This window comes from Didymella exigua (genome assembly GCF_010094145.1).
Source record: "Didymella exigua CBS 183.55 unplaced genomic scaffold M421scaffold_1, whole genome shotgun sequence".
Classification (NCBI taxonomy): Eukaryota; Fungi; Ascomycota; class Dothideomycetes; order Pleosporales; family Didymellaceae; genus Didymella; species Didymella exigua.
Window position 1 is genome coordinate 731,268 of NW_022984775.1, and position 17,648 is coordinate 748,915.

At 52.3% G+C, this 17,648-nt stretch overlaps 7 protein-coding genes across 7 annotated transcripts in view; 4 read left to right on the forward strand and 3 right to left on the reverse strand.

The window, feature by feature from the left end:
- Nucleotides 1–111, forward strand: part of M421DRAFT_112649 (uncharacterized protein) — a 761-nt gene extending 650 nt beyond the window's left edge. The window contains exon 2 of the mRNA XM_033587213.1: nt 3–111. Within this exon, the coding sequence (XP_033454342.1) occupies nt 3–17 (15 nt within the window). The 3' untranslated portion in view covers nt 18–111. The remainder of the gene's footprint in view (nt 1–2) is intronic.
- A 93-nt stretch (nt 112–204) lies between these two features.
- On the reverse strand, nt 205–753 carry M421DRAFT_253 (uncharacterized protein; the record flags this gene model as incomplete). The annotated part of the gene is made up of 1 exon (XM_033588625.1): nt 205–753. One exon carries the CDS (start codon nt 751–753, stop codon nt 205–207), a length of 549 nt encoding a protein of 182 aa, XP_033454343.1.
- Nucleotides 754–1,450: 697 nt separating this feature from the next.
- Nucleotides 1,451–3,139, forward strand: M421DRAFT_50708 (uncharacterized protein; the record flags this gene model as incomplete). The annotated part of the gene is made up of 5 exons (XM_033594856.1): nt 1,451–1,537; nt 1,587–1,643; nt 1,694–1,930; nt 1,984–2,472; nt 2,525–3,139. 5 exons carry the CDS (start codon nt 1,451–1,453, stop codon nt 3,137–3,139), a joined length of 1,485 nt encoding a protein of 494 aa, XP_033454344.1.
- Nucleotides 3,140–3,306: 167 nt separating this feature from the next.
- M421DRAFT_50731 (FSH1-domain-containing protein) lies at nt 3,307–4,224 on the reverse strand (the record flags this gene model as incomplete). Its single annotated transcript, XM_033594859.1, has 1 exon — nt 3,307–4,224. One exon carries the CDS (start codon nt 4,222–4,224, stop codon nt 3,307–3,309), a length of 918 nt encoding a protein of 305 aa, XP_033454345.1.
- A 5,021-nt stretch (nt 4,225–9,245) lies between these two features.
- M421DRAFT_415140 (nicotinate phosphoribosyltransferase) lies at nt 9,246–11,339 on the reverse strand. Its single transcript, XM_033590587.1, has 3 exons — nt 10,800–11,339; nt 9,707–10,750; nt 9,246–9,655 (listed from the first exon to the last, which is right to left on the reverse strand). Exons 1-3 carry the CDS (start codon nt 10,990–10,992, stop codon nt 9,420–9,422), a joined length of 1,473 nt encoding a protein of 490 aa, XP_033454346.1. The 5' UTR covers nt 10,993–11,339; the 3' UTR covers nt 9,246–9,419.
- Nucleotides 11,230–12,858, forward strand: M421DRAFT_415141 (uncharacterized protein). The gene has a single exon (XM_033590588.1). It carries the CDS (start codon nt 11,386–11,388, stop codon nt 12,517–12,519), a length of 1,134 nt encoding a protein of 377 aa, XP_033454347.1. The 5' UTR covers nt 11,230–11,385; the 3' UTR covers nt 12,520–12,858.
- Nucleotides 12,859–15,379: 2,521 nt separating this feature from the next.
- On the forward strand, nt 15,380–17,609 carry M421DRAFT_415143 (uncharacterized protein). The gene is made up of 4 exons (XM_033590589.1): nt 15,380–15,630; nt 15,684–15,944; nt 15,999–16,476; nt 16,523–17,609. Exons 1-4 carry the CDS (start codon nt 15,394–15,396, stop codon nt 17,149–17,151), a joined length of 1,605 nt encoding a protein of 534 aa, XP_033454348.1. The 5' UTR covers nt 15,380–15,393; the 3' UTR covers nt 17,152–17,609.
- Nucleotides 17,610–17,648: the final 39 nt, after the last annotated feature.

Here is a 17,648-nt window from a genome sequence, read left to right on the forward strand (position 1 = left end):
AGGGATGGAGACAATAAGGATGAAGACAATAAGGATGAAGACAAGAGGGATGGAGACAAGAGGGATGAAGACAAGAGGGATGGAGACAATAAGGACGGGTTGAGAGATGGTGGTTCGAACACTAATACGACATGAGTGCCTTATGCGCGGAGGGGCGGATATACCGTGAGTTAGAAGGAGTAACGAACCGGGCTACATGGCGTGCTATCTCACACCTCCCTCCCCACCCTGCATCCCCATGTAATGTTCTCTCGTCGCCTGCCTCAGCTCGTCTCCCTTCTTCACCTGCGACTTCACAGCTGCACCCTCATTCTCACTCGCTGCCGCCCTTTTCACCATCTCCCCCTTCAGCTTTGGATAAAAGTCCCTCGCAACCCCCACATCCACAAACTCAGTCCACTCCTTGATCAACTCCCCGTCCTCTGTAAACCCCATCTTCCAAACATACTGATTCTTGTACTCGCCCACGGGGCTCTCACCAAAAGCTGACACGTACATGACGATGCGCTTGCTGCCGTCGGAGGACGTGCCTTCGATCACGTCGTCGACAGCAATTTTAAAAGAGGTGAAGATTGCGGAGATGGCGAGTAGGTTCTGTTTGAAGAAGGCGTTGGATTGAGGAGGGTGTTTGAGGGTGGAGGGGAGGAAGACGCGCTGGCAGTCTGGTGTGCGCAGGGCGATTATGGAGGAGACGTCCATGGCGTTGTAGGCTGTGACGAGTTTGTCTGCTGTTTGGCGCTCTTTGGAAGTCATGGTGAGCTGCTTTGATATGTTACTTGGAATGCTATGATGACGTTCAAGTTGTATGACAACTATGGGATCACTAGGCTTGAGGTTGCCTGCGGGGAAACAGGCTGGCTTTATATGCAGGACATGGGCGCATATCATCGATGGACATTGGCCGACGCTTGATGAGGCGCGCTTAGTTGCAGCAGACGACAGCTGATTATCGTACGAAACAGCATGAGAGAAGATGCATCATAGCAGCAACTGCAAGAATAAGGTGAGAGGGAACCTCTTAGACATGATGATTCCAGCGAACAGGTTGATAGTGTTTTGCCATCTTGGAGCTGACATGTTCCTCGTCAAGTAGCCAGACTTTGCAGTCAGCACCTGAACCATTGGATGGTATTCCATGAGTAGATTCAGACTCGGAAGGGAGCAAGTTCGTTGTGTTGCTAAATGCAAAAAGGTTGATGGAAATGGGATGGTCTACTTCACCAGGCTGGTACCGGTGAGATCGGCTCCGAGGGCATGGTCCGAGCGCCGCGACCGCCGCCGTAGTGCCATCATCAAGCCGCGAGTGAAGCACCCCAAACATTGTCGCCGCGCTGTCACCATCACCTTCCGCTCCCAACATCACCTCCCCCTCTTAATTGCCGTCAATATCAGAGCACCCAAGTAGAGTCTACACATCCACACGCAACGACCACACGACAACCCCGCCACCATGTCTAGCGGAGAGGTGCTCAAGGCGGAGAAGGACTTCTCGAAGGAAGCCGACACCCAGATCCCAGAGGCTGAGAAACTTGGAAAGGTAAACTCGAGCTGATTTGTAGCTGGAAGTAAGCTAATCAGTACCCTAGAGCAACCCACAAGCTGCTATCGACCAACTGCTTCCGCTCGAGAAGAAGACACGCCAGGTATGGTGCCACATACCGCGCGCACGCGACTGCGAACTGACCTTTCTCAGGCTTCAGATCTTGCATCCACCAACCGAGTCATCATCGCCATCGTCACAATAGCCAAGAACGCAAATGACTGGAACCTCATGAACGAGCAGGTCCTCCTACTTTCGAAGAAGCATGGACAGCTCAAGCAGGCCACCACCAGGATGGTACAGACCGTCATGACCTTCCTCGACGATACCCCCAACCTCGACACAAAGCTCTCTGTTATTGAGACGCTGCGCACAGTTACCGAGGGCAAGGTGAGAGAAATACAAATTGAAGAACAACCCGTAGAAGCTAATGCGAATGGCAGATCTTCGTCGAAGTCGAGCGCGCCCGCGTTACCAGGATATTGTCCGATATAAAGAAGGAGCAGGGCGATATCAATGCGGCGACAGACATCCTTTGCGAGCTGCAGGTGGAGACATTCGGCTCCATGACCCGACGAGAGAAGACCGAGTTCATCTTGCAGCAGGTTGCGCTCTGCATAAAGAAGGGTGATTGGACACAAGCCGGCATTCTAAGCAGGAAGATGAGCACACGCTACTTCCAGCGCAGGCCGAAGAAGACCCCGGAGCAGCTGGAGAAAGACCAGAAGGAGCGCGAAGAGAAGGAGAAGACTCGCAGTGCAGATGACCCACCGATTGAGCCTGAAGATGATGTCACAGACCTCAAGCTGAAGTACTACGAGCAGCAGATCACGCTGGCGAAGCACGATGACAAGTACCTCGACGTCTGCAAGCACTACCGACAGGTGCTGGATACAGAGGCCGTCGAAGAGGATCCTAAGAAGCTTCGAGCGGTACGTCAGCCTTGTCAAGCTGGGCATGGAACTATACTAACTGTCACTACAGATCCTCCAGCGCGTCATTTACTTCGTCATCCTCGCACCTTACGACAACGAGCAGTCCGACCTCATCCACCGCATCCAGCGCGACACACGCAACTCGCAGATCTCACAAGACGCACAACTACTCAAGCTCTTCACCATCCCCGAGCTGATGAGGTGGCCTATGGTCTCCAAGCAGTTCGGTCCTCACCTGACCGACACGGACGTTTTCGACGCAGAGAAGGACGGCTCAGACGACGAGCAGGCACACAAGAGGTGGCAGGACCTGCGCAAGCGTGTCATTGAGCACAACGTGCGCGTTGTTGCCAAGTACTACACTCGCATCCAGATCCCTCGCCTCACGGAGCTCCTCGACCTGACAGAGGACGAGACGGAGAAGTACATCAGCGAACTGGTGACCGCAAAGACCATCTACGCCAAGATCGACAGGCCTGCACGCATCGTTACCTTCTCCAAGCCACGCGACTCTGACGACATCCTAAACGAGTGGAGTGGGAACATGAAGAGCTTGCTCGGCCTTCTGGAGCGTGTGGACCATCTCATCACAAAGGAGGAGATGATGGCGCGCATCCAGCCTGCCAAGGTTGACAAGAAGGCAGTCAAGGGCAAGGCGAATTGAGCGATGAAGAAGTGATGTGACGAAGAATCATGATTAGCCTAGACTTGGGAGGCCATCTATATTCGCCTCCGCGCATGCATTGCGCATGTAATATAGACATCTAGAAAGATGCCAGTCTAAGTCTTGTCCATCTATAGGTGAACGCCGCGCTTGCACGGACCGCATGTTTAGAAGGGCACATCCATGTCTTCCACGCTTTCCTCCTCCTTCTTTGGCCCCTCAGCCTTGTGCAAAATGTCCTTGATGAATCCAATCAACGCGTTCACGCTTGCCTTCTGTGTGCTGGGAAGAAAGTGGCCACCAGGGTGATACACGACTCTTCCTTCACTCACCTCACATGCCTCCACCAATGCAAGACTCCTGCTCTCTTCAACCACTGTGTCCAGAGAACCCAGGAAGTGCAAGACCGGCGTTTTAATCTTCGGCTCATAAAATGCATGATACGGATTTTGCCCTCTCGCTGCAAATCCACTGTAGCTCACCGCGAACTTTAATGGGGGATGCACAACGCCCTCCACATACCCCGTATCCGCCTCAAAGCTCTCCGGATACCGCATACCACCCTCCTTCTGCAGCTTCTCAAACGCCTCTCTACGCCCAGGCTCAAGTAAGCTCGCGACCATAGCCGCCGCAGCGCCACCCTGCGAAAACCCCACCACGCCGTCAAACGGCCCCTCCTCCTTCAGCACCTGCGCTACCCGCCCCAATCCCTCCTCAAGACCGGCATATGTGTACGGCTCGCTGTTGCCCTTGCGGCGCCACCAAGCCCAGGCATCGACCTCTTCGTCGCTGTTATCTTTCTTCTCTTCGCCATGCAGGAACGACACGTCGGTAGGTGATAGGCGTAGAGGCGCGGTGGGGAACGAGAGCGTAATCCCCGCGGGGAAGGCTTTCTGGAGTGTCTTCCGCAGGGCGCCGCATTTTGCGCTGAAGAGGGGCCCGGATTGGGTGAAGCCGTGCAAGAAGAGAATCTTTATCGGTCGTGTTGGGGGCGGAGCGGCGGACATTTTGCGTAGGCGATACAGAGTGCACAGGTTGGTTGGAGAGATGTTGCGTGGGATCAGGGTTTGACGGGGCCGGTGCATAAAGTGTGTAGGAGATTGTGGTTGTGTTGTTGGTGAGAAGTGCCAGATTGGTGATCTACCTTTTCGGCGATGAGGCTCGGAATTGGACGGAACGACCTCGGAATGAGGTCATGTGGAGGTAATGTAGATTTGGGAGGCGCGACGCGCTCGAGTGCTTCTTTCTCCCTACGACATTCTGCTACTCATGATTATTCGCACGAGTCGTGACCCAAGTAATGAGAATTCCACTTACTGTCATCATTTACGAACTGGCACCGAATGCGCCCTGAATGACCATCTCCAATGCCGACTGCAAAGTACGCCAAACAATAGACTGCCCAGAATGATTATACTCAATATCCAGCTGATATCAAGTCAGCGTCCAGGCCTTCGTGGTAATATATATCCCAGCCCTCTACCGGCTCTGCTACGCTCTCATCGAGTTTGCCACATATCTGTCGAGGCAAGATATTGAGAATAGACGTGCCTTGATCGCTGATGCAGCCCGGAGAGTTAAGCATATGCAGCACGTACTGATATTCAATGGGTGGTTACGCTACTATGACCGGCTTGAAGCGATATTCTGCACTTGGAGAGGCCTCTCATTTGTCATCCGGCAGGAAGCAGAGGCATGACTGTGGATCGCTGCAGGATGACATCTATTCTCGGACCTCGACCATATTTCCAACTCGTAGATGGACCTAGTGATATTTCGGAATCTTGCTCTTGGCTCATTGTTTGTTCAGATGGCTTACTTTTAAAAAGTATATGCCTTGCACGCTTCTAAACGAGAAGAGACTACGAAGGCGACTACGATGCTGCCGTAGCTGCTTGTGCACGAAAACAAAGAGCGAGAAATGCCTTGAGCTCATGCATCTGATGTAATTAAGACAAGATATGGAGGGCGCTTTGAGCAGGAGGCAGCGTGTCGTTCGCCCGCACTGTCGCGGTCGCCTGTGTAGCTGGCTGATTAGGTGCAATGTGCTGTGGCAGTGTACTCTTCGAACCAGATGAAATGCATCCTATTGCTTTCTGCTCTCATCTAGAAGTGTTTAACCTTCATCTTTGGTTAATGGAATTGTTGCTGTATGAGGTAGTGGCAACTTCAGCACCTATCGACTCCCTGATCCGTTCGACGACTTGAGCAACGCCACTTGTGTAGTACTCCATCACGTCACAAGAGAAGGATTCGCTGCACTTCTGCACTAATGTCAGCATCGTAGACCCTGACCACAAAGGAGGAGACGATTGCACTCACACATTGCCACCTAAGCTGGACTGAACCAGGAAGGAGCGGTGATTCAAGGTAGCCGGCTGCAATCACCAGAGTCTGGATCGGCCTACAAATCTTGGGCATCAAACTGTCATACTCTCGTGGCCGTAAGACGCTCTCTGGCGTGGCGTCTTTAGCATGTCCCGATGGCACATTGTCATTTGTGATGCCGTGAGTGGCCGTATCATCTTTGACCGCTGGGGGTTTCGGTGTCACAAAGACATTCAGCTGATCACAGAAGCTCGTAAACGCTTTCTCTCCTCCCAGAGATTGTCGAAAAGCAGATAGATCCTCGATCAGATCCTCGTCCACCACGTCATCTGGTCGACCTTCACGCCACCTAGGTCGTTTTCGCTGTCAGAGATATCGCCTGTCTCAAGAGAGCCCTATGATATTATTTTAGTGTAACGTATTCCGCCGTTGGTTGTGTCAAGAGGTTTTGGCGAATCGGGTGGGTTGGCGGGTTGGATGGTGGAATACGTTAGTTATGTCTTATATTTGTATAGTTTTAAGCCCCTGTGGTTAAAGTTGATATATATGATAGTTCTAAACTAGCGTTTTATAATGTTTTGCAACAGGCCTGTAGTGTTCTACAGGTCCAAAACTCCTCTGACATTATTCTGCTTTTTTTAACGTTCACTCAACACCACGCCTAATGAACAGTAGTGAAGCTACGCTAAATACAGAAGCTACTGCAAACTACGCCTACAAACTGTACAGCCACCTGATTACGTACTTTTGGGACGCTATGGTTGTTCATAATTGCTGTAGGTCACGGCGACTGACTTTTGCAGTAGCCGTGTCCCTCCCGTTGAACATGCTGCAAGAAGTTGAAGAGAAGCGAGCTTTCGCTGTGCTTCTTCAAATCCTATCTCAGATTTCCTCGATTTCGAGCCACAAAGCGAGAGATGGTGTTATCAAAGGTCTTGAAGATCTCCGGGTTCGATGTCTTCTAGAATCTCTGAGTTCTCAACGAAGTTAGTCACACTTTTCCCATCTTCCAAGAGCGGGTGTAGCAGTGGTTGGCGTGTATCTTCACGAAGGAGAGTGTTATCCACAATAGAACCAAACAGGGTGTTTACGGAGGTTGGTAGGGTCCCCTCTATTGACGGATCGACTTTGGCCGATCTTGCTTCCGCCGTCACCAGGTACTGACACACCTCCTGAGCGTTGATGTTGTATGCTTCCGTTACTCCCTAAGCGCTTTTTCGTAAGTAGTATCCGAACTTTTCAACCAGTCTTGTCGAGAGAGTACATCTGGAGAGTAATTGAGCTTCGCCATCTTGCCATGTATGCCCTCCCCAGGATTTTTGAGCCCTCCTCCGATTGCTATCGCTTCGATCCTTAGGTAGCTTTAAATCTCCCCAGACAATTTCTTCTCCTCCAAGTAGCTCTGGACTGTGCCCAGGGACTGTTCTGGGCATAACACGACCAATATGGTTTCGCGGACTCGAGGTCATTGGAAAGCATCATAAGCCGTAACGTGACGCTGGCGAGTTTTTGATTATTGTGCAGATACTCGATTAGTGGAGTCTGGAGTCCAAATTTGACATTCTTGTATCGGTCCAGAACCTGCGTGCCAAAGCGCCCGACAGAATGGTGCATTCTAGGGAAAGTCACGCGTGAAAACTTCTCCCATACCCCTATTAAGACTGGGGACGCTTCTTGCTACACCTTGTCACCTTGTGCGCCACCAGTGGGTTCCTCCCTGCTGATGGACGAAAGAAATTATCGGCAACATATTGTGAAAAAATGCCATCTTGACAAAGGATGCAGACAGGTATCATGGGGTCTTCTGAGCCCCCCAATGACAAAATCTCGTTCGTCTTCCGGCACATTCACTAGCAGCTCAGCCTCCAGATGGCAAAGCGCAAGTCCTGAAGCCAAACGTTCAGGTACCGTCAGCACGATTACAATAACTACAAGGCTAGATACCATTCACACATGTCAGTTCCTCGGTTTCACAGAGGAGGTGGTTGTGCAGCTACTAGCAAGCCAGAAGCCAACGCAAACCCGCAGCAAGTCGCCAGAGATTGGGTTGCAGCGACATGCAACGGCGTGGAAGATATTCGCGACGACTGGGATGGTGCAATGAGAAGCGTTAGCATCAAAGATGAAGTCCGGCTATCGTTGTTGAAGTCCGAACATGCATTCATTCCGTAAACCCAGTCGTTGAAGACATGGCTCGTTGAGGGTCATCGACACATTTTACGACACTCTCATCGATCCCGAAGCGAACATCTTGCTCAAGTTGAGCGAGCCGATTGCACAACTGCGAGGAGGAGGAGGAGACGACGAGGAATCAGACTACGCAGTCCCGCAGATGCCAGGCGGCCACTTGGCGGTGTTCAAGTCAGTAGATGGCCGCTACACAAAAGGCTGCATCCGTGAGGATGGGATTGTCAGCCTTGGAAGACTGGAGTCATACTTCAACACTGACTTCGTGCGCCGCGGCGGTCTGTACTTCACACATGAAATCTGGGTCGCGGAGGCCCACTCACGATTGATCAACGACGCCTGCAGCGTCGCCGACCGACGGACCGTAGAGCTCCACGTTCCCTTGTTGCATTTCGGGAAGTCAAGGCATGGGAGATTAACTTCGGAGACGAGTGGAAACAGATACTTTGGCATTCGAGAAGAGGAGAGTCACTGCCGAAAGAGCTGCAGAGACTGAAGCGCAATATGGCTGCATCCATGGTTCTATCGCGCACGCCCACAACGACACAATAGCAAAGCTCAAGCATTGGGATCAAGTGGCTTGGAAGCATATTATGTCCAAAGAAGTTGAGGAAGGTGATACGAAGGCAACACTGGTGGCGGTACAGCAGGCCTGGTTCGGCGAGACGGCGATAACGGAGCTGGAGAGCGCGATCGTCGATAAAGCGTATGTCAGGCTACCCAGAAAGGGCTTTAGAAATTTTGAAGATCCATGGAAGGACCTGCAGCATCTTGATTAGATGCAATCAGCGTTAATAGAATGGTCAGGGGAATGCGCTGGTCACTTTGCATCAATTTGTACCGGATAAACTTACACATCACCATCTTAGTCGGACGAACCCAGGACCAAGAGCCGGCTCTAAATAGCCAATTACGATAAGAACGTTTTTAAAACCTTTACAACTTGTTCTGAATATGCTCGAAGGCGCTCTTTTTACGTCTAGCGCGTCGTTTTGATCCTTGCTGACAGATTTGTCCTCTCTTTAGGATCGCGAATCTGAAAATACCGGCGATTGAACTTACTCCCACTTGTAGAATTACCAATTCAGCCGAGCTATACTATGTCCGAGAAAAGTCTTTGCCGGAACATCGAAAAACTGATCGTGTTGCTCCAGGGTCAAATCTTGAAATGCTGGATATATCATGCCATAATTACCGGTTGCGCCGCATTCGGGCAATTCTCCAAGGGTCCCGAGCAAGACAATCCACTTTTAGCGTGTCAAGGATCGACTCGTTATTGAGATCAAGAGTCCATGTGCTAACGCATATTGAGTCTCTCGTTATCGTTACCAACGCGTCGTGATGTCGACAATACAAACGTCCCTCGGCTGGAAAGGCATTCGGGATCTTTAGAGAGTGCGGTGCTCGATGGTGGTGTGTCTACCTAGGCAGGCTGAGGTTGTAGCTGCGCCCAGACTCGGCCACGTTCAACGCTTACGAAGTATGCGTGGCGATCCGCATCTATCAGCATGATGCTAGCGTAGCCTTGTAGCGCGGTGATCTATTGCAAAAGTCAGTACTAATGTTGCGAGGTGCGTTTGTTACCACTTCCAAAGCTGAGTTTTGATCAAAGGTGCGCGGAGGCGCCAGATGCTGGGAAATACCAGAGGCTCTTGAATGTAATATGTGATTCGGGTATATAAGGCGCATCGCTCGGGTCGACGCCATATCCTCTGAGTTGCTCAGAGTCGCCGCTTCTCATTGTTGTCTCCAATGTATGGCGACCTTATGATGTGGCTGGCTCCTTTGCGGTTCCCCATCGTGTCTTCTCGTCACCCCCAGCCCACTCCTTTTCAGCGTACCCAAGCCTCCTCTTGACTTCCTCGACTGTACTTTTGTCACCAGTGTTTTTGCCGATGTTGTCGCTGATCTTAACAGCGTGTCGGCCTTTAGCGGAGGCGATCTTGATCACGATGTTCAGAGGTATAGACTTGTTGCCAGTGGATGTTTCGACAAAGTCATCTGTCAGATGTTAGCCTGGATTCATGCGAGCAAGGAACAGAAGTGACTTCCTTGTCAAGAATGTCCCTACGCCAAAGGTGGGCTGGAATCCGGCCTCCTCGGCGGCGGCTCTGTACTTGAAGCACAGGTCGAGATTCAACGAGTCGGAGAAGACGATTGTCTTCTTGTCCTTGATGCCCTCTTGATCGTAAAACTCGCGCATCATCTTCACAAAGTCCAGCGGGTCTCCAGAATCCTGGCGCACGCCAGTGAACACCTCTGCAAACGTCTTCCGTGGTCGATTCGCGCCTTCGAGGCCAGCATGGATTGGTGGTTCTGTCGATGCAAGCGATTGTGTACCAGGTGTCGTCGTAGCTGCTGCAGATGGTTGTGTGGCACTACCACCCTTGATAGCTGTCGTGATGTTGGGGATCTGCTTCTTGAACGCCTTAAGGAAGGTCGGTGTTCCAAAGGTGTCGGTCAGCGCAACACTCAAGACGCCCTCGCCGAAAGTCGCTGTCCAGTACTCCAGCGCAATCTCATTGGCGTGCTCGTAGTCATTTGTGATGGCTGCGACACCCATGAACCACTCGTGCGCAACCGTGCCGATGGGCAGAAGTTCGTGCTTGTGCGCAAAGTGCACGTTGCTTGTCCCTGACAGCTTGCCGGTCCACCCTGATGTCTTGCCCTCGTCTGCCGCTCGGCATAATCCTTTCAGAACAAGGTCTTGTGTGTGGTAGTCTCTCCGCCTCCTTGTGCCGAACTCTGAGAATATGCAGCCTCCCTCCAAGAGCTTTGAGCCCTTCTGGTACGCCTGCTCGACTTGCCCCTCATGTGACCAGTCCTTCTCGACGAATTTGAAGTAGGCCTCGCTGACCAGCGCGAGGAGCGGAATCTCGTACAATATTGTGTCCAACCATAGCCCCTCAGTGTCGATGCGGAAGTCACCGAGGTCCTCATCCGAGCCAGTGTCGATCGCAGTGAAGGACAGCTTGAGCTGCGTCGCAGGCTTGAGGTGGAAATTGGAAAGGAAGAGGAGGTACTGGCTGCTCAGGTAGGGGCAGTTCTTCTTGAGGAAGTCGAGTTCGGCTGCTGTCACGCGAATGTGTTCGAGCTCTAGGGTATTAGTTAGCAAACGTGCAAAACTTTCATAGAGCAGTCGTACTCTCTACTTGCGCCTGTAGCCATTTAAAAGCTGCGCGATTCAACTTCTTGTCCGGCGTCCGATTTGTGAAGCTGTATGTGACTGATACATCTGGGAAGAACTTGAGTACGCAACATTGCATCGTCAATTTGTAGAGATCTGTGTCCAAAAGGGATGTGACGCCCTCGGGCACGTTCGCGATTGCCGTAGCCATGATATCGTGAGGAAGGGGCGCGTCAAAGTGGTGGTGACTTCACGTTATTGTATGCGGCGCGACTGCGATTGTTAAAGGAGGGGTGGTTGCGGTGGGGCTGTCGCGTGGGGCTATCGGATGTGCAACCGTGGATGGCTGGTGAAAGGCTCCAATGAATCGCCTGCCAAAATATTTGTTGGTGAAATGATCCAGACAGACACGTCGAACTTCAAACCGAGCATTATTCTTAATATCAGCGAGCAGCAGTGACGGCGTGGCGTCGAGTGAGACGTGAGATCATGGAGGACTAGCGCTGCTCAGCCCTACGTCTGCTCGGTCTTCTAGGGGCGCGATCATCCCGAGCCCGACTTTCCCATTCAGGGTCCACCACCCCTTCTCCTCCGCCCGCAAGAAATGCTCGTTGCGGTCTCTATTCTGGCCATATCGCTGTCGATACTAATATACCACCACCCGCCGTCCACATGGCCAGCTTACTTCGCCGACGCGCAGGGCTCTGCGGCGCCTATGAAGCCGGAACAGTCGCAAGTGGGTGAAGACCGCCCCGCTGAACAGCAACAAGCAGAGTCGCAAGGCCAGAAAGAGGCGGACACGCCACTTCAGGACTTTTCGCCTGCAACAACGCCCAAAGCTACGGCCAGCAACGCAGATGCGCCGGCCATCCCGTCCTTTACGCTCCAGGAACACCTCAGCTCCAGTGAGAGCGAAGATGAGGACAATTTGCCGCCGCCTTCGTTCCCTGCGCTGAACTCAGCGCAGCGGGCCTCGAAACCAGCAGCGAGCCCGCCGAGCTTCACCATGTCACCACCGCCCCAGCCCAACGTCATGGCTCCCACATCGAACGGCAGCATGGCCCCGCCATCGAAACTCTCGCCCTCGCCCTCGCTCATGGCTCCGCCGCCTCGGGTCTCCGCCTCGAGTCTGCGCCCCTTACCCTCGGCATCTGCCTCACAGGGCATTAGCGCACCAGCCACAGGCCTCGTGCCTCCTCGTGGACCCGCCGCACCGGGACTTGTTCCACCACGAGGACCCGTACCGAATCGCGGCCCAGTGTTGAACAGAGGCCCACCAACACCAAATGGCTCTCTTGCTCTACCTCCCTCAGGCAAACCGAGTGTCACTAAGATACCCAATGCACGCAATAAAGTACAGCTCACACCCGGGCACTCACCTCTTGACTGGGCCAATCTGCAACGCAGTAACACCAATCTTTCTGGTGTGAGCTCACTTGTGCGAGTCACGCCCTCGATGCTGAAGTTCATGAACGGGCGCAAAGACAAAGAGACTGGCAAGATGAAGGATGTATGGTCAGTCTACCAAGGGAAGGTATACAATATCAGCCCTTATCTACCTTATCATCCTGGTGGGGAGGGCGAGCTGCGAAGAGCGGCGGGAAAGGATGGTACGAAACTGTTTATGGAGGTACATCCGTGGGTGAACTGGGAGAACATGTTGGGTGAGTGCATGGTTGGTATCTTCGTGTCTGAGGAGCAACCGCCGACCAAAAGCACCTTGGAGGACATGGATTAGGCGAACAACAGTCAAATACCCTATAGACTTGCAATGGGTGGCGTTTTGGTATGTAGATCCACACACGATTATGCACGCAAATATCGACCAATCCGTTGTCGGTTCTAAGAGAGTGTCAACCTTTACACTGCAAAGGACGGCAACAACCCCCACAGTCCCAGTTCCCCGTCTTTCTATTCGCTCCCAGATCACCAATTCCCGACCTGCACATCAACAATCTAATGAAGCGCCTGTCGTCACTCGTTAAGAACGCACCAGCCGCGGATCCCCAGGCAGAATCCCATCCCTCCCCTCCGCAGCATCAATCGCATACCCAAAGATGAGGTTATCATAACCCGCCATGACATGCATCGCTGCACACGTATCCACAAACCCCTACTGATCAGCCACTAGAATAGGATTTCCAAAACTCTGCATAACGAACTCCTCGAAATCCTCATAGTCCCTCGTCAGAAACTCCGCAACACCATCGTACGGCGCGATCGCCAGCAGGCCTCCCGTTATATCTACAAGCGTTTGGATCTTCCGGCGGTGGTTGGGGTTTGGTGGAACTGTGAGGTAGTCAGTACGGTTAGGTATTTAGTGTTCCGCGGTTCGTGGGACGAATTTGTGTGTATCTCAAGAGATTCGTCCCGGCGTCCCTCTCTGAGATGGTGAGATATGCGTGCACGGTTTTCCAGTGGCGGTGGAAGGCTTCCGAGGTGAGGCTGGCATTCTTGTGCAGGAATATGTTGATGCGGAAACAGGGCTTCTGGAAGGAGCTGTGCGAGCCGTGTTGGGTTGAGAGTTCGGGGAATGTGTAGGCGTGCGTGGATGGCTGCTGTGGATCCGGGTCGAGCGCGGAAGCGTGATAAGTCCAAAGGGGGAAGTGTCAGCAGCCCGGAAATTTTTGCTAAGAGTTGCATTGTTGGAGTTCAGTCGGACTGTTGCTTGGATAGAAAGAGAGATCAACGCTGCAAAAATCCAAAGTCAGTGGGCGATGATGGGCACTTGAGGACAGCCTGTAGGCACTATGGCGTTGAGCCCACCTGTACAAAACGTTGATGACTTCTCTCTTTTGGCTATTAGCACACCACAAGTTGCTTCACCGGCCTTCAATTGCACGGAAAATGCTCCGTGGGTGACTGTCATGATCGTCTTTGCTCGGTCTTCTCGTTGTTTTTCCAGAAGTAAATGTACATCGCATGCGACAACTGTTGCTTGCATATCTAAGCCACGCGTGAAATACATGGTCACGCTGAACATCTTCATGCCCAAATCTGGTCAATGGAATTGCTTGTAACGAGCGTATGAGTGATGCAGTTCTGGCAAGGAGCGCACAAGTGAGTTCGTAGAACGCCACCACGTCCCAAGCGGGCTACGCACGGCGAAGCCCAATCTGTGTGCCACCGTGCTGCTAGCAAGTCGCACAATCCGACCAATTCGGCCGCAAAAACCCTACAGCTTGATCAAACCTTGCAGCGTGATGCAAACACCCTTGAACACGATCAGCATTCGCAATTGCGTGTTGATGTCTCGTATATATCCGCTACAGATTGCCTCTATCGTATGTGTTAAGTACGCCAAAGCCAATTGTCGCCGCCGTTTCTAGGGAAGACTATGACCTGGTAGGAGCGTTGTTGACCGGGTAGGAGTTGTTAGCCGTGAGTACGCCATCCGGTTGGATGTTCGCGATCCAGGCGAAGCCACCTGACGCAGAACCGGAGTTGGTGTACCAAATGCCCCAGGAGTTGGGAGAATGGTGGCTGATATACTTTTGTAACCACGTGGCTCAGATCACATGATATCCTATTGTAGCAGGCGCTGCCCGGTGGGTAAGTGCACTTACCTGAGAGCTGAGAGCTTCTGTAACACAACAACACACAACACGACAACAGATAGCAATACAATCGTTGATCACAGTCTCCGACCGACACTGCTCACGCAGTTACAACTTTACATTGGCGACCCTCGAGTGAGTGTCCAGAGTCAAAGTGGTTCCATCTTTCACATGACTGATATTGTAGAGTCCGTTAAATAGAACAGCAAAGACGCCGGGAACGGCTGCCAGAGAAGTCTTAATGATGGTGAGTCGCTGATTTGATCTTTTATTGAGGATGTGTAAGTAGTGGCCAAGTTCGCTTGTCGAAGAGTGAAGAAAGTATCGAACGGCAACTTTATACTATTGCCAGCTTTCCATCTCTTTAATAAGTTTTGCATCTCGCTGCACAGACGCTCTCTGAGAACCATAGCTAGATTTTGATGTATCATGTTTCGAACCACAAACTACGCCGTGGATAGACCACAGACTCATCGTCACTACAGCCAGATGCACTTCAGTGGAGACGACTGCAAACGTTGCAAGCAACTGGAGGAGTCGTGGGCCTTCCAGGTCGAAACGCAGCGTGGGCTCAAATCAAAGTACAGGAGATAAAATCGCATCCGAAGCTGAGTCTTTGTCTACGGATGCGAAGGTGCGGCTTCGTGGTTGACGGTGGTTGGGCTAGACCCGTCATCCAGACCCCAAGATGGCGCACAGGGCTGTGCGACACTGTGATAGCGTGCTATCGAAGACCTGTCGGCATGCCGAGAGGTTCACAAAGCCGCACATGGGCTGCTCGTGAGACGTCGTGGAGGTGTATTGTGACGTGGGGAACTTGACCAATCGCGTGGGGCGACGCGGAAGCAGTCCGATTCAAGCACCCCCGTTCATCACAACAAGCGAGACACCAATCCAAATGCCATGCCTTGGCAGTCTCGACACGAATGGTGACATAATGACGCCCTCTGATTGGGGTCTAAGCGAATGAGTCGAGGCTTGTATGTTGCCATATATCGCTCCAGGGTCTCCATAGAGCTTTCCTTGTCCCACCTTGAGCATCACGAACTGCGACGATGCCGCTCCAATCGATCATCAGCTCTTGGAGCGCAAGAGCGCGCATACAGTGCAGCGCTTCTCTTCAAGCTAGCACAGGCAAGCTTGGAGGGCGTTTGACTGAGGTCTTCATGATGATGTGGGATCTTGGCTTCACTTCGTTTGGCGGGCCTCCAGTACACTTTCAGATACTTCACAGGCGTTTTGTCGAAGGTCTGAGATTCGGCGGAGGCAGCAAATGGATCGATGAGCCGACGGTTAGGGCCACCGCGCACGAGCATGTATGGTACTTATGCTGACGAGTTGCTAGTATCAAGAGATTTTTGCCATCTGCCAGGCTCTACCGGGACCGGCCTCCACTAAGATGCTGTTCACAATAGCAATGATACATGCAGGACTCATCTCAGCCGTGTTTGCCTTCATTTTGTGGAGCTTGCCAGGAGCCATTGGGATGTACGGTCTGTCTCTTGGTGTGCAAAGAATGCCGGATCGATTACCGCCAATTGTCTACGCTTTCTTGAGCGGTATGAACGCTAGCACAGTTGGTATCATAGCTCTCGCCGCTGTGCAGGTATGTGTGACAGATTAGATAAAGTGATCTAGCCATGTACTAAAGCCCCTTCAGCTTGCGCAGAAGGCCATTCAAGACCGTCTGACAAGGATACTGGTGATTGCTGGAGCATGCGCTGGCATCTGCTATAATACTCTCTGGTACTTCCCAGCCCTGATTGCGGTTGGAGGCATTCTTACAGTATTTTGGGACGTTTGGCTGGCACAGAAGGTGGGCAAGGCCAAAGCCAAGTGGGAAGCCAAAAGAAGGAGAGCTCGCAATGAAGCAGGCGATGCTGAGGAGACCAACGCATCACAAGATATCCCAGCAGTACAGCTCCAAGTCCAGCGCCCTGAAGCCGTGAAGAGAAGGGCGCAGGCTGGTAGCTCCACGGATCGTATCATGCCAGTAGAAGCGACCTCAGAGCCAGACTGGGCCGGCAGCCAAAGAAGCACGGAGTCCGAGACACCAGCCATCGTTCCACGGGTACCTGATGTGGGTACTCATAGCATCTCCGTCAAGCTTGGTGTCTCTCTGACTGTGGGCTTCCTTGGTAAGTAAGTTCACTGGGTTCTTGTCCGTTTGCTAATCATCTTTAGCATCGTTCCTTGTCGTCATGGTCGTCCGTGGTACCGTCGGCACTCGTACATTGGCCTTCGATCTATTTTCTAACATGTATCTGGCTGGTACGATCATCTTCGGCGGCGGACCTGTCGTGATCCCTCTTCTACGCTCGTACGTCGTAGATCCAGGCTGGGTCTCACCACGAGACTTCCTCTTAGGTCTTGCCATCATTCAGGCCTTCCCAGGGCCCAACTTCAACTTCTCTGTGTACCTTGGAGCTTTGGCTCTTGCATCGACAGGCACACCGACCATCTTCGGCAGCGTGCTTTCGTTCCTCGGCATCTTCTGTCCTGGTCTGATCCTGACAGTCGGTGTGCAAGGGATCTGGCAAGTCGTGAGGACTAAAACATGGGTCCTGAGTCTATTGAGAGGAATCAATGCAACTGCAGTAGGGTTGGTGTTTACGGCAGTTTATCGGCTCTGGGAAATCGGTTATCTTACACCGGAGAGTAGTGATGGTATTAGCCTTGCCAGGGAACCATGGTGGGTCGTTGTTGCAACCCTGGCCTACGCAGAAACCGCCTGGTTCGGTGTACCGCCCGCTGTGGCCATCGTACTCGGAGCTGCATTGGGCTTGGGTTGGTACGGCGCAGTGGGTCAGTGAATCGCCCGTACTGCATAAAAGTACAAGGGGATCTGATACACAGACCGTAGCGTTGGCATCATATAGCGAAGAGCAGCGGACGCTTGGCTTGCTCCTTGCTCCCTCATTTGGACTCCACAGCTACCAACACACGTTACTGTCAATCCTGCTGCACTGCAACTGCAACTGCAGTTTGGCAAAAACAAATACTAACATGTACCATGGTACCTTACTTCAAGAAGCGCGCAGTGTACAAGAGGGTATTGAAGTTAGCAGAAGAGACCGGAGAAAATGAGCCTGGAATGCTGTCTGTTGAACGAGATGCAGATCATCATCGAACAAAGCGAGAAGCATGTGTGGAGCAACAGGACAGATCACCGTATTAGGCGCGGTGCTCTGGCCTGACTTACGGCTTTGGATATCCGGTCATTGTATCTGCAAGCACTGCCACAGCCAATCTGCTGCTTGCTCCACTCGTCATTCATGCATTGACAACAAATAAGAGCAGTGACCTGATC